We start from the raw sequence: 15,438 nt of genomic DNA on the forward strand, positions 1-15,438 counted from the left end.
TGTATTTTAAGTTTGCTCACTTATATTTTACATTGACCTGGGCAGTGCCATGTGTATGTAGTCTGGGATAGGCTGCAGTGCTTGCCCTCAGGGCAGCAGATTGCAAATTGCAGATTACCTTCCTGCTTGGGAGAGGCCATTGTATTGCTAAAGTTTGCTGGAGAAGGGATTTTTTCTCCAGCCTGGGTTTTGCAGGAAGAGGAATGGAGAGCTTGGAATGGGAGCTGAGGGGCTTTGGGAGCTTGGCTGAGGCTGGTGGGGGCCTCTGATTCCAGGAGGAGTAAGAAAAGAGTTTCCAGGTTATGGAACAAGATAATGCATCAGGGCTTTGGGAGCTCTGAATGAGAGGGAATCAGTCTTCCCTGCCTGTTTGCTTGTCTGACCGTATGAGACTTTAATAAACAGAATAGCCAAATGAATCCAATGAAAACCTGCATGGCCACAACACCAGCGGCCACTGGCCATACACAGGCCTTAACAATTTACATTTGAACAGAAAACTCCTTCCTACCTCAAACCCTTCTGGCCAGTAAGGGGTATGTAATGTATGTGTTAGGTAGGTAGATTGTATTGCCAAGTTTTTTTCCCCCCCATTTTCCCAAAGCTGGAAACGGGGAGGCAGTCAGACAGACTCCCGCATGTACCCGACCGGGATCCACCCGGCATGCCCACCAGGGGGAAATGCTCTGCCCCTCCGGGGCATCGCTCTGTTGCATCCAGAGCCATTCTAGCACCTGAGGCAGAGGCCACAGAGCCATCCTCAGTGCCCGGGCCATCTTTGCTCCAATGGAGCCTCGCTGCAGGAGGGGAAGAGAGAGACAGAGAGGAAGGAGAGGGGTAGGGGTGGACAAGCAGATGGGCGCTTCTCCTGTGTTCCCTGGCCGGGAATCAAACCCGGGACTCCCGCACGCCAGGCCGACGCTCTACCACTGAGCCAACCGGCCAGGGCCTGTATTGTCAAGTTTTTTAAGGTGATTTTGCCATTTATGTATCTATTGATATTTAGCAGTCAAGGCTATAGTCATCCCTCACTTTCCCTCCCCAGTAACTAATTGTTGGGCAGATAAAATATATTATGCTCACTTTGTTAAAGATGGTGCTGCCCACATGGAAGCCTGTCACCCAGGTGATATTAATGTGTGTTGGGGGCGGGCTGTGGGCAGGCAGGATCCTTGTAGCCTGGGGCTTGGTTTTAGGACTAAGCCTTTCCCACCCTTTTTGATGTGGGGTGGTGTAATCCCATCATGCCCCAGATAAATGACTTTGTATTAGAGACTTCCCTGTTTTGTATATTGGATCAAAGGTTTTGGTTTCTGCAGTATAAAAGTGGGGTAGACCAGGACCTTGCTCTCTCTTGGTTCCTGAGATTAGCATTAGAGAACAGAGAGCAGAGAAAGGCCACGTGGAGGAGGTCAGGAGGAGCAGCCAAGATGGTGGAGTGTTGAGTGAGAAGCCAGTTTGTGCAGAGTTTGTGCAGGGAGAAGGAGATGGGGAACAGAGGTGAATAAGTCTGGTGAGCTAGAAACCTTTGATTCTAGGAAACTTGGATAAGTCAGTAGTTTTGTGAGCACTGAATGTGAGTGGGTTTTGGAGCCCAGTGTATGTTTTTACTTGCCTGCCGGGTGCAAACTAGGATTAAAGATTATGGCCCATCAGTTTTTGGCTCCGTTGTTTCTTTACCAACTGTCTGAATCCAGTGCAAACCTGCATGGGCCAGGCAGCTGTGATGATGGTGGCCGTGGTTACTGGCTTTACATTTGGCATAGACAGCAGGATTTGATACAGATTGGCAAGCAGCCACTACCACCTTTGAGTGGTGGAGTAGAGGACTGGCTGCTGTTATGGTTCCCTATGGCTGTCCTCTTGGGGACCATAGGCTGGCTGACTTTTACAGCCATGAGTGAGGAGACCAAGAGCTCTGTGGAAGAGGCTGCCTGGGACCTGCAAACCGAGCAGTGGAAGGAGCTGGAGCAAACATGGGAGAAAGAGATGCCGACCCTGGAGCTGAAGCAAGCACCGGAGGAGGCCAACCAGGTTTGCAAGACTTGTTTGGAAATGGAGCAGATGCTGGAGAAGGAATCACAGGTTCATGAGTTGCAGCTTGCCCTGGACGTTGTGGAGAGCCAGCAGCAGTGGGAGGCCAGGGCTGAGGCCAGAGCTGGAGCTGCAAGGTCTGTGGAGCAGAAGGTGGCAGCAGCCCAGGACTCGAACCCTGCTGTGGGAACTGGTGTTTTCAGTTCCTCTTTGGAGGATGAGGAGAATTGGGCTGGAGTTGCAATCCACAGTCTCCGTAAGATGAGAGCCCAGCTGGAAAGAGCACCTACTACGGCCCTGGTAGGTCTGCAATTTTGGGACATAGGGCCGGGCACCATCATGCTCTCCGGAGCAGAGATGGAAATGCTGACTGCCATTGCCACGTGCTCCTCTTTGGGACAGTGTAAGATCTGTCAGGATGGCAGAGATGAGGGCGATGGCTGAGGTCTCCTGTGCATGGACTGATTTCCTGGACTACAACCGGATTGGGCATTGGCTCCTTTGCTGCACGGACTTATGGATTTTGGACAATGTGAAATACCCTGATGGGGGTGGAAGCACTTCCCTGCCCAGGGAAGCTTTTCCCATGGCTAGAAAGAAGGCCGAGGACATTTTGCGTTTTTGGCAAAGTGCTCAGAGACTGGTGAAATGTATCTTTGTAATTGTTGAAATTGTATGATTTGTCATGTTGTAATTTGTGTAATGTGCCTAATTTCCTTGCACAGGGATGCCGGTGGTGTAGATTGTGGGTAGTAAAGTGAGCATAGGGGTGGATTGTTGGGCAGATAAAATATATTATGCTCACTTTGTTAAAGATGGCACTGCCCACATGGAAGCCTGTCGCCCAGGTGATATTAATGTGTGTTGGGGGCAGGCTGTGGGCAGGCAGGATCCTTGTAGCCTGGGGCTTGGTTTTAGGACTAAGCCTTTCCCACCCTTTTTGATGTGGGGTGATGCAATCCCATCATGCCCCAGATAAATGCCTTTGTATTAGAGACTTCCCTATTTTGTATATTGGATTAAAGGTTTTGGTTTCTGCAGTATAAAAGTGGGGCAGACCAGGACCTTGCTCCCTCTTGGTTCCTGAGATTAGCATTAGAGAGCAGAGAGCAGAGAAAGGCCACGTGGAGGAGGCCAGGAGAAGCAGCCAAGATGGCAGAGTGTTGAGTGAGAAGCCAGTTTGTGCAGAGTTTGTGCAGGGAGAAGGAGATGGGGAACAGAGGTGAATAAGTCTGGTGAGCTAGAAACCTTTGATTCTAGGAAACTCGGATAAGTCAGTAGTTTTGTGAGCACTGAATGTGAGTGGGTTTTGGAGCCCAGTGTGTGTTTTTACTTGCCTGCCAGGTGCAAGCTAGGATCGAAGATGATGGCCCATCAGTTTTTGGCTCCGTTGTTTCTTTACCAACTGTCTGAATCCAATGCAAACCTGCATGGGCCAGGCGGCTGTGATGATGGTGGCTGTGGCTACTTGCTTTACACTAATTCATTTCATTGAAATGTGGGTCCTATAGAGAACTGGTTTCTTGAACAATTACAGTGACAGATATTTCTCCACAGGATTGTCCTGAGTCGCAGATATGTTTTTGAACTTTTTGTGGCAGCTCTTTTAGTGTTATGGTCACCCTGATGAGATCCTTGGCTTGTACTTCTACTGTCCTCCCTCTCCTGCCATCCATACATGCATATAGCTTGTTTGTAGCTTGAATACCACCCAAACTCATCTGCCATTTCCACCACCACTCATTTCCCCCCTCCCCAGGGAAATGATGAGACACTGATGTTGATTATGTGTATCCATTTATTAAAGTATTTTAAGAAACAAAACCATTAACTTTTATTTACTTTGAGAACTGGTGTTCTATTTTGGGTTGGAGAAGGAATGGGCACACTTTGTGGATCTTTTCCTTCTGCTTTTTCTTGTTAGCTCATAACTAACCCATCTTCCTCCCCCAACCAGCCTCTGGCCCTGCTGCTTATTTGCAGGGGCCTCTGAAGAAAGAAATAAAACATGGACAGAAAACAACATGGGTTAGAGATTAGCAGACAAACACACAAATGCCGTTCCACAAACCATATTGCCAGTCAAGGTCTTTTACAGGATGGAATGGTGCTAATAGGTTTGTTTGCTTTGGTATTAGTTTCTACCTTTTATGAAACTAATATTATTCTACTTGTATCCTGAGGGAAGGTTATGTTGATTCTAACTTTTTCTTCTGATCAAGCATTAACCTAATTTATTAAGTTGAAAGTCTCTTCCTTATTTTTCCCCTACCCTTTTGGACACAGTGCAGGCCCTTTTTGGAGAGAGGGCTGATAGTTGCTAATCTGTAGTATTGATACCTAGAGCAATTAGTGGCAGTCCAAGTCTCTTGATGTTCTCCTTACCCACTGTTTTGGCCAGGTATAGCCCATTTAATCAATACCTCAGAAAGTGCTACCAAAGATGCAACCAAATCCAAGAATTCTGGCTTTTAATGGCATCTGTGAACATAACTTAGATGGGTATTTGGTGTCTGGTCCCACCACCCGAGCAATTGTATTACCAAAAGTAGTTAATAATCAAGACCTAACAGGAGCTTATGCATCCAGAGGCTAAGCCAACTCCCTTAAGAAAGAGATCACTATTCCTTGCTTTGTTTGCAAACTACTACCTGCAAGAACAGGTGCTCAGCAAGCTGCCTTCCTGTAGGGGAAGCAACTGGTAACTAAGCAATTTAGGAGGCAACAAGCAATTTAGCAAGTCACACCTGCTCCTGGGCCTAATCACCTATCAATTCTGCTTCATGAGTTGATTCCAGCCTCAAATCCATGGTTTCATTCAATATCATTTTGGCTCAGAGTGAGTGAAAGGGAATCCAGATGGCACAACAGAGCAACAGTAGCATTACAGAGTACAAAGGCATATGGAAAGTCAGCACAAAAGTTGGAGTCCTATTATAGTTTACTATAATCAGTGACAAAAAGAAGCTAGAACCCTGTTTAGGTACTGTCAAGATAAGGCTACCTTCTCCCAAAACTTCCTTCTGTTTCCTTACATTTGCTCATTTGGAAAATTTCCATTTTGGGAAAGGTTCTTCTGAGAAGGTTCCTAATTTTGTGTATGTACAAGCGTTAATGTGTGCTGCCACAGAGGAGCTGTCAGGCTGCAGGGGTGACCTTGCTGATTTGATCTAATACCTCATCTTGGGAAGAAAGAATGATGCAGAGAAAGTCAAAGACACAGCAACAGCACACCACCTTCATTCAAATATGTACACTAAGTTAACATATGCTGATACTTAAACAAGTTTTCAATGTTTTATCTTTTTCCATTAATGTTCTTCTGAAGTTGTAGAGCTAGAACTTCTTAATTTGTTTGACACAACAATCAGACATTTGGGGACTATCCCTTTGTCAGTATTTTTTTCCCTCAACCCTGCAGAGGTGGAAAACAGGTAGCTAGCTGGTTTAAGTGGGATAGGGTGGTGGAATTTCAGGATTGAGAACCAGTGCTTGGAGTCTGGATTGTGCACCTCAATGAACCAGCCTGGATGGAGTCAGGTAATCGAGCATGCTAAGTTTGTCTGAGAAGTAGAGAGAGGCCAGTTCTCTGATTTCTTTTGATAAGGGGGAAGGACAGCTTGCCTAAAGGTGTGAGTTGAGGATGGGGTAGGAATACAAGGCAAACCAGATAGAAGCTCTCTGGACACTGGAGTTTGATTAGGTTTTCCTGACTGAGAATGGGCATTGAAAGAATGCTACTTGAGGTTGGGAGAAATTTTGGCAGTATGTTTTCATGAGAAATTTGGAAGAACCATGGGAGAAGCAGAGGCTCTTTGCCTCCATTTTACCAGGCCCATGTTTTTTTCTGGTCACTCTGAATGTTGCTCTGTACTCACAGGAAAGAATAAAATGAGAAATTCAAAGGTAATTTGGGAATTAACCCAACAGCCTGTCCAGAAGATGCAGGCCAGGATGAAACTTGTGGGGAAAGGCACAGGCTCTTACTTGATTGTCAGGCACTCCCTACCTCAGGAGTGCTCAAAGTCTGGTTGTTCAATATGGTCATTTATTGGAGATGGGGACAGCACAGGTTGGAATAGTTCCTTAAATAGTATCCTAGACAAATGCAGCAAAACAAGAAGCATTCCTGTTTAGCCCCTTCTCTAGGGCATTGGTATTTTGCTCTCTTTTCCATGGCCTGGCTCAGAATTTTAAGGGGGCATCAGAATCAGCTGGTCTATAGGTAGATCCTAGCCACTTTAAAGACTCTGAAAATGCACCAAAAGATTAGGAGTTCCACCAAGAACTATGAAAGTTGGTAGAAATGAGTGTGTGCATATGTGTAGAATAATAGGGATGAGGGATAGAATCGGGGGGGGGCAAGATTCCTGGGTTAGCACAATAAATTATAGGGTCACTTAGAAGTTGAGTTGTAGTCTCAGCTCTTAAAATATATATATTATATTACATATAATATATACATCTTTATGTCTCTATACATAACCTATACTGCAACACAGCGGCAAAACATTGAGTTAGCAAACCAGTAAGAATGCAGCAAACACTCCATGGAAGCACACAGGCTAGGATCAAGGCAGTAGGAAGGAACCTGTATGGTTGCTACAGGGGTGAATTCCAACCAATAAATACACACAGCCACCAGAGCACCACCTGGACATGTGCGAAGACATGCACACATGGAAAACCAAAAAATCTGTAGAGAGAGAAGTCACCACATCTACAAGGAAAGATTTCACATGATCATTGTAATAGGAAAATGAACAAGCCCCCAGGACTTTGTTCTAATCTTTTTTTTTTTTTTTTTTTTTTTTTTTACAGAGACAGAAAGAGAGTCAGAGAGAGGGATGAGAAGCATCAATTATTAGTTTTTCGTTGAGACACCTTAGTTGTTCATTGATTGCTTTCTCATATGTGCCTTGACCATGGGCCTTCAGCAGACCGAGTAACCCCTTGCTCGAGCCAGCAACCTTGGGTCCAAGCTGGTGAGCTTTGCTCAAACCAGATGAGTCTGCACTCAAGCTGGGGACCTCGGGGTCTCGAACCTGGGTCCTCCACATCCCAGTCCGATGCTCTATCCACTGCGCCACCGCCTGGTCAGGCTGTTCTCATCTTAATAAGACAACTAGAAGAGACCTACTGAAGTTGCAGTTTGCAACTGGCAGGGCTGGGGGGTGAAAGACAACCAATCCTGGGTATCCCGACCTCTCTCCTCATCTCCCTGAAAGTATTTCTTTCATTCTTTCCCTACTATCAACAGTTATTTTTTGTTTTTTTGTTTTTGCTAGTCAAAGTAAACCATTTCCAAACTCTCTGAAGAGGTGAACTCCCTTGAATCCTTTGTAGATCCCCAGGCTATTCATAAAGTACTTCTCCCAATTAAATACTGGAGTTGCAGAAGGTGCACAAAGAGAAGGAGAACTGAATAAGACAACTCCGAATGGGAATCTTTGATCAATGAGATTATGTAAACCTCTAAGGTGAACTGATTGATTCCAGGAAAAGGGTACTAGTATAAAGAATTGAGGATCTTTCTTAGTGGTGTTCATATTTGTTTTGAAATAATTTAGTCTAGCCTATATTGAGGTTTTGAGAATATTTTGAGTAGAATTCTAAATGTTGTAAGCTCTCCTTTCAGCTTTCAGGGTCTACAGTTGAGATCTTGATGTTGGAGGGTCTTTTGCTTCATCTTCACGATTTCTGCGATGCCACAGTTTTCCTTCAGAGAGAAAATAATTATAATGAGGTTAGCACATTGCCAGATGCCTAAATGTATGGATCCTAAAGAGAACAAATAAAAAATCTGTTAGGAGACAGACTCATTTGTTTCTAATGTACCAAGCATCTCTGAGCCATCCAAGAAAACTAGCTGACACCATGTGAATTGAACACAAATGGGAAAAGTTCTCAGAACCTGAAAATCCATGGAACTTCAGACTCTCAAATATTGTTGTCTCCCAATTGGCAGATTCTCACGGAATCAAACACCTTGGACCGAACTTTAGAAAACACAGTCTGCTCCAGGAGATTCTCCCCTGGTATTTATGCGAACTTCTACTTCCTCAAAAACAAAACAAATGAACACCTTCCATCCCTTCTGCCCCTCCTCATGTTCACTGTTGCTATCTCTCTCAACCTTCCAAGTTGTCTGGGTGCAAAATTTAGGAGAGACCATTGACATCAGAATTGGCATAACTGACAACTCTAAGAGAAATTTCTTTTTAGGCCCAGTAACATATCAATAATGCGTAAGTCCAATTTTGAAGATGGAATGGAACCAAAATTCAAATAATGCAACATTGAAATTTTGTATTTTCAGGGACTTACTATAACAGGGAATATAAATGTTTAGCTAGGTCATAAAACCTGTTCCTGACCCTGTAGGTGCCCAGCACTGACATTCGCAACCCATCTCAAATAATACTGTTTTCTAGAGTAGGACTAAAATCTTGTCATTGTATTTGACTGGGAGAGAGATTGCTTCAGGTCCCTGAGAGGTACTAGAGCTGATGGGGAGGTCTTCATGACCCCCATCCCTGTGGGGCAGACTTACCAATAAAACCCTGGACTTCTTGGCCTGATTTAGGCTTGTCTTCCTCTTCTAGCTTCTTTTTCCTTAATTTGGGGAACTTAACTTTCAATCTGAGGCTTCTACTGTCAGTGTCTGAAGACTTTTCCTAGGAAACCAGAGCAAGAAGAAGATCAAAATGTTAGTTGCCTAACATTCAGAAACAATTCCTGTAAGCCTGGTAAGATGATGAATAAGGATGGATGCATAAAGCAGGTAGATCTGCTATCTATCCAGGTGTGGGAGATACCCTTAATCACTAGTTCCATGCCCTAGGAAGGCAGCTGTTTCTTACCAAGATCCTACTCTTTAGCAGGTGCTTTTCTATATACTTTAATATATGCTCTCATATAAGCCCCTCAAAAACCTTAGGTGGCTATTATTACCCTTATTATAGAAATGAGGAAACAGTGACTCAGAGAGATACAATGTAGCTAATTATTACACAGTGAAATCGCTAGGGCCACTGCTGGCTCATGTGGTACCTCTGCATGAATTAGGAAAACAATCACCTCTTTCTTCAGACATATGGTTTGGTCAGCCCCAACTTATCCCCTTGGCCAAATACCTTGCTATAAGGAAGAACCTGTCTTGCAGGCCACCTGCTTTCCTGTCTGGAATGTAAAGAAGGTTCTCTATAAATAGCTCTTAATTATAAATGTGGGTTCTCTGCTGTATAGATCATTAAAGCTCTTCAGTTCCAGCTTAGCCTCTCGGTCCTCTTGCTTCTGCTAAAGTGTGCTTGTTTTACTTCTGGTCTTAGTAAAACATTATTCCAAAGTTAACTTTGTTGCCAGAAAGTCCAGCCAAGCACATTCCAAGAAACTTTGGGATTTTCTTATATTCAATGTTATGTATGCCTCTGATTTTTTCCATTAGAAGAAGAGTATAAATCTGTCCTCTTCCTGCTCTGGTTCCCAGTTACCCTCTCCTGTAGGCTATGTAAAGGACCTTTAGTACTGCCTTTGCGAGGAAACTTAAAGGAAGTGAACATGACCTTGCCCCTTAGTCAAAGCCTTGAAAAGCCCAGTGAATAACTGACTTGCATACTGCTATTCCCGCCAAAGTGAATCTGACTCTTGTGGCCTTAAGGTGAGCATGTTTAGTGTCATGTGAATAAGCAACATCTTCCTGGATTTTTTTTTTTTTGTATTTTTCTGAAGCTGGAAATGCGGAGAGACAGTCAGACAGACTCTCGCATGCGCCTGACCAGGATCCACCCGGCACGCCCACCAGGGGCGACGCTCTGCCCACCAGGGGGCGATGCTCTGCCCCTCCGGGGCGTCGCTCTGCCGCGACCAGAGCCACTCTAGCGCCTGGGGCAGAGGCCAAGGAGCCATCCCCAGCACCCGGGCCATCCTTGCTCCAATGGAGCCTCGGCTGCGGGAGGGGAAGAGAGAGACAGAGAGGAAGGAGGGGGGGTGGAGAAGCAAATGGGCGCTTCTCCTATGTGCCCTGGCCGGGAATCGGACCCAGGTCCCCCACACGCCAGGCTGACGCTCTACCGCTGAGCCAACTGGCCAGGGCCCTTCCTGGATTTTTTAAAATCCACTTTGCCTTCTTTAGAGCCTTCATCTTTATGGTAATACTGAAACCCAGAAAAGAGATTTTATGCCCCAGGCCAGGCCGACTCATATACTGAGACCTTAGACCATGGACAATTTTTCTAATTTCTCTCAGTATCCAGTTTAGTTGCTTAGTTTAGGAACTTGGTGAGATAATAGCTGCACTATGTAATAAGAAAATAGGATGTTACAAGAGTTTGCTTCCTTTTTTTGCATGACAGCATGTTTTCCCTTTCTAGAGGGCTACTGATCAGGAGCAGCAAAGTCATCAGCAAAGGCATATGAGAAAGTTATTAAATTGTTTATGACCTGAAGTTTTCTATAACTTTTTCTCTTAAATGGTAGTCTGATTGCTGCACTAGTCCAAATATGCATGTGTGGCTTGCTCACAACATGCACATAATTGGTGTATGAAGTCAGAAATGAGTATAATGAGTAGGGAGCCAAGGATTCCTACAGTTTGAAATGAGCCATTCCATGATGGGGAAATTTAAAGGAAAACCCTGTCAAATCATAAAGAGAGTAATTTACCTAGTGCTAGGGTAATATTTCAGGGTCATTTGATTTATTAAAAAGGAATATTTTTATCTCAATAAAGTACTCAGAGCTGTCCAAAAATGATGATGTCCCTACAACTATGTTGTAACCACTATTGGTATGATTGATTTGCTTTTCAGCCACACATCTGCTAGGGGAAGTCAATGGAGAGCCTTCCATGCTCCCAGAGGGAGAGGAACAATAAGCATGGGGAAGTGATATTTGAAAGATTTAACTACCACTAAGGTCTGGGAACCAATCTCTTAGAACAGAGGTTGGCTATCAACAACTGGTATGGTCACAAAGTTATGTACCTGATGAAATTTAGTTCTGGCAGCAGTCCTGAGCAGGGAGGGGAAATTGCGGCTAGATTAGCACAGAAAAAAAGTAAACTTGCTTATTATTTCCCAATCATCTCCTGCCACATATTAATTCTTTTTTCTGGTTACTTTTCCATGGTCATCTAATTTTTCAATGTGCTTTCTGTCTTGTCCTGTCTACTTAAGATAAGGAAGTGGGAGGAGGAGGCTCTACTAAGCGCAAGCTAAAAGCCACTACTGGACTCCCTTTGCTACATAAGTCACTATCCTTGCCCACACTAGAAGGTAGGACACCAAGAAATAATATCTCTTCCCCTTTATTTCCCAATCCTCAGGTCACCGACCTCTGGAACAAAGACTGAATTCATCCAGTTGATCTCAGATAGCTTTTCAAATGCCTCATTCATGTCATCCAGGAAAGTTTGCAGTGTGGCCTCATCCTCAGCATTTCTCATCTGGTGAAGACAAGAAGAAGAGTGAATGTCCAATGCCTAGCACCCTGCCTTCAGAAGCTCTTTCCTCCACCCCCACTCCTATTCCCTTCTAGTGGCCATGAGATCACAGGATACCAACTTTAATTTCCTTTGGCCTTGTTGTCATGGAAGCATGTAGTGAGCTCTTTTCTTTCTCAATAGAGAGACCCCCAAAACCACAAGATGGTGGGGCTTTCCTTAGGGCTGGGCATGCTCACAGTTTAGTAAGTAGAAAGGCCTTTGACCAGAGTCAATTAACACTGAGTTATACCCTTACAGTTTAGAGTTCAGGACAACGGTCTGTAAATAACAGCTACCAATTTTTGAGCACATACTGTGCCAGGCACTGTGCATTCATGATTTTATTTCATCTTTCCAATAAGTTTTCAATAGCTTGCAAAGTACTATTGTTCTAATTTTATAGATGAGAAAACAGAGTTAAAGAAATTTAGTGTTCACAATCACATGGCTAAGCAGAACTCAGACCTGTTTAACTCTATAGCTTATCCTTTATACCACACAGTGCCATAAAGAATATGTGGAGTGACTGGTGCTGGGGAATTTTTATTACATAGTTACTGTAATTTAAAGGCTGCCTTGTGAAACAAGTAGAGACCTAGAGAAAGAGATTGATTCAATTCCCCTTCCTGGAAGAAAAGAAGACCCTGCCTCTTTAGGATGTGCTTTAGCTCCTGTCTATTCACTCTTAGTAAGAAGTGAGTTCCAGATGGCTTGTCTCACAAGTTCAAGAAACATAGCTTAAGTATTTCCTAGTAACCACCGGCACCTGCAGAATGAACTATGTTCAGTCCATGGGAGGCTTAAAATGGATTCTTCTGGAACCATCTCCAACTCAGGCAAACTAAGTTCTAAACCAGCAACATAGGTGAGATTGTTCATGTTCCAGTAAATAGTGAGTTGGGAGTATGGGATATATGCTGATGTTTTCAACCTGAAAATGTTTTCCAGCCCACCTAATTTGGCCTCACCTCTCCCTTGCTGACATGCACTCCATTTTCAACCTGGCCCTTATGTGGCTTCTTGCTGTGCATTGGCCACTTGATGCTCTAGCCATAATTGGAATGCTGCCAACTGTCACAAATGGGTGGCAAGTGAATGGGTGGGGGATGGGGTTGAAGGTTATGGGTAGTCAGGATGGGATATGAGAGAGAAACAAGCCAGTGCTGACAGACAATCTCTTGATTTTGTTTTACAGATAATGATTTAGGACAGTACAGAGTAGCCCAGATGCACAGGACATTTGTGCATGCATGGCTGTGGGATCAGGTAGAAATGGCCATCACTTAAAGGTAAACGGAGAAGGAGCAAGGAGTTCTTAGGGGCATACTTAACAGCAATGTTCAAATGGTGTTTGAAGCCAAACCCAAAGGCATAGAAAAAAAGGGGAATTTGTGGCCTTGTAAAATGATTCCTAATCATAATAGGAAAGGAATAAAATGGCTTTATAATGACATCTTATTTTGGCATCTGGAGACTCAGGCTCTGAAAAATAGTAGGTGGGTGGGCCTGAGTCTTGTGCTCTATTTTTCTGTCCATTTGTTTCTAGTATAAACCTTGTCTGGGGCTCTTCTCTGAAATAAATGTGCAGACTGACTTAGTCCTAGGACTTTGTTGCTTATTTCTTGGTTCCTGTCCCAACACATCACTAGCCATAGCACAACTGAGGTTGCCAAATAAGGAAAGTGGAATTTACTTCATCATAAATCTATATTCTCCTGCCAACACAGAGCTCTGTACTGTCCTTCCTCAAGGGGAGGAATAACAACACCCAAATGAAATAAGCCTTATCTCCATGCCACCTCTATGATATAGCCTTTCTGGAGATATTTGGTCATCTTTTCTGGAGCTACTTGGTCATTCTTAATTAGCTGCTGCCTGACCTATGGTCTCATTTGGTTGTGTGTATGTGTGTTTGGGTCCTTATCAGGTCTTATGTTAAACATGGCATGGGCTTAATTTGGGTTGTTGGCTGGCAGGATCCAATATTCATGCCATGATCCTCAAGAAAGCTTGAGTGGCAATGAAAGTACAAGTTCCCATGTTTCCTGCTGCCCAAACTGGCATGTCATTGAGTTATGCCTATATAGAGAAAGTATTTCTAATGCTATTGCCTAAGGAAAGACTCTAGCTTGGGGTTCAGATGCGGGGACATCCTGTCCTGACTGACTTAGGTACCCCGCTGCCTGTGCAGTGTGCCAATTAGATGGGAAATGGAAAAGGGGAAGCACATACACTTCTTGGGATATCAACTCAGAAACCCCTCTTCAAATAAAAAATAATTGGATGACAAACAAGAGCAGCATCTGCCTCGTGGCCTTAACAGGCAACCCAAAAATGGGGCGGCCATGATCAGTTGACTCATCAGGGCACACTCACCAAGTGTGTCTATGAGCTTTGCCTTCTGAGAAATGCACAACTATTCTCATAGCTCCAAAACTGAACCTCAGTCTGTTTTCCCTAATGCTAATAAAATTCACCACCTATCAAGCTCTACTATGTGCCAAGCAGAGCTTGACACTTAATATACAATAGTTGGTTTAATCCCTACAACAACCTGGAAAAGTTGGGATTACCACTTCTATTTTGTAGATATGGAAACTGAGATCCAGAAAGGTGAAATTATTTCATATACCTAGTGTAATGGATTCAATAGTGTCCCCTCTCCCCCACCACAAAAGAGTTATGTTGAAATTCTAACCCCAGTATCTCAGAATGTGGCCTTATTTAGCAACAGGGTCATTGCTGATGTAATTGGTTTTCAAGATGAGGTTATACTAAAGTAGAGTGGGTCCATGATCCATTATGACTGGTATTCTTATAAGAAGATGGCCATTTGAAGACAGGAAGACACAGGAAGAACACTGTGAAGATGGAGGATCGGGATAATGCGTCTACAAGATAAGGAATGACAAAAGATTGCCAGCAAATCACTAGAAGCTTGGAAGAGGCAAGGGATGATTCTCTTACAGGTTTCAGAGGGAATATGGCCCTGGTGACACCTTGATTTCAGGCTTATATTCCTATAGAACTATGAGACAATAAATTTCTGTTGTTTTAGGTCACCTAGAGTTTAGTACTTTGTTTTAGCAGCCTTAGGAAAGTAATATATCTGGTAAGTACCATATTTGGGATTTGAACCTTAGGTCTCCCAACTTTTGCTGCTATTCCATACTATCTTGCCACATGATGAGAGAGGCATGTGGACACTTGGGATATAGAGTTTGAAAAAACTTGCCTTTTTCTACTGTAGCTGTTTTAGGTATGAGAACAACTTACTTTTGATTGGCCTGGACCCAGAAGACATTGCCAAAGAAGAGGGGGAGATTTTTCTTCAAGGATATGGTAGTCCCTATGGATTTGTGTAATCTATGAAGTGATCAGTGACAATCCTGGGTGAGGATGACACAGCAGGGACTGCCAGAAAAGCACTTGGTTAAGATGATCCTATGTATCTTCCAATTCCCGAGAAGTAAGCATAGATCATGACCATCTTCAGATGGGATACTTTGCCCTCCCTTGTTCCATCCCCCTCCACTTACCAAGTTTTCATCCAAGAAAGCTTTGGTGTCATCGTAGAGCCCTTTAAGACTAAATGTAACATCTATTGCATCATTTCTGCTTAAAGTCTAAGAGGAGAAGAATGGAAAAGAAAGGAAGGTAAAGGACAAAGTCAAAGATGTTTTTGGTTAACAAGCATGCAGCAACTGACTTCTCTGTGGGAAGGGAGGAGCAGACTAGTAGGATATGGATGTAGGTAAAAAAGTCATTCAAAATATAATACAACTAAGCCCTGGACAGTTGGCTCTGTAGTAAAGCATCAGCTTGGTGTGTGGAAGTCCCGGGTTCAACTCCCGGTCAGGACACACAGGAGAAGCGCCCATCTGTTTCTCCACCACCCCATCTCCTATTGCCATGGCTAG

General features: G+C 43.9%; 1 protein-coding gene across 1 annotated transcript in view; it reads right to left on the bottom strand.

The window, feature by feature from the left end:
* Positions 1 to 7,682: 7,682 nt before the first annotated feature.
* DGKK (diacylglycerol kinase kappa) overlaps positions 7,683 to 15,438 on the bottom strand; it is a 203,834-nt gene continuing 196,078 nt past the window's right edge. The window contains exons 26-29 of the mRNA XM_066250504.1: positions 15,058 to 15,144; positions 11,369 to 11,479; positions 8,588 to 8,711; positions 7,683 to 7,753 (exon numbers count right to left, since the gene is read on the bottom strand). Coding sequence (XP_066106601.1) covers positions 7,683 to 7,753; positions 8,588 to 8,711; positions 11,369 to 11,479; positions 15,058 to 15,144 — 393 coding nt within the window. The remainder of the gene's footprint in view (positions 7,754 to 8,587; positions 8,712 to 11,368; positions 11,480 to 15,057; positions 15,145 to 15,438) is intronic.

The sequence above is a fragment of the Saccopteryx bilineata genome, chromosome X (assembly GCF_036850765.1).
Source record: "Saccopteryx bilineata isolate mSacBil1 chromosome X, mSacBil1_pri_phased_curated, whole genome shotgun sequence".
NCBI classification, from domain to species: domain Eukaryota; kingdom Metazoa; phylum Chordata; class Mammalia; order Chiroptera; family Emballonuridae; genus Saccopteryx; species Saccopteryx bilineata.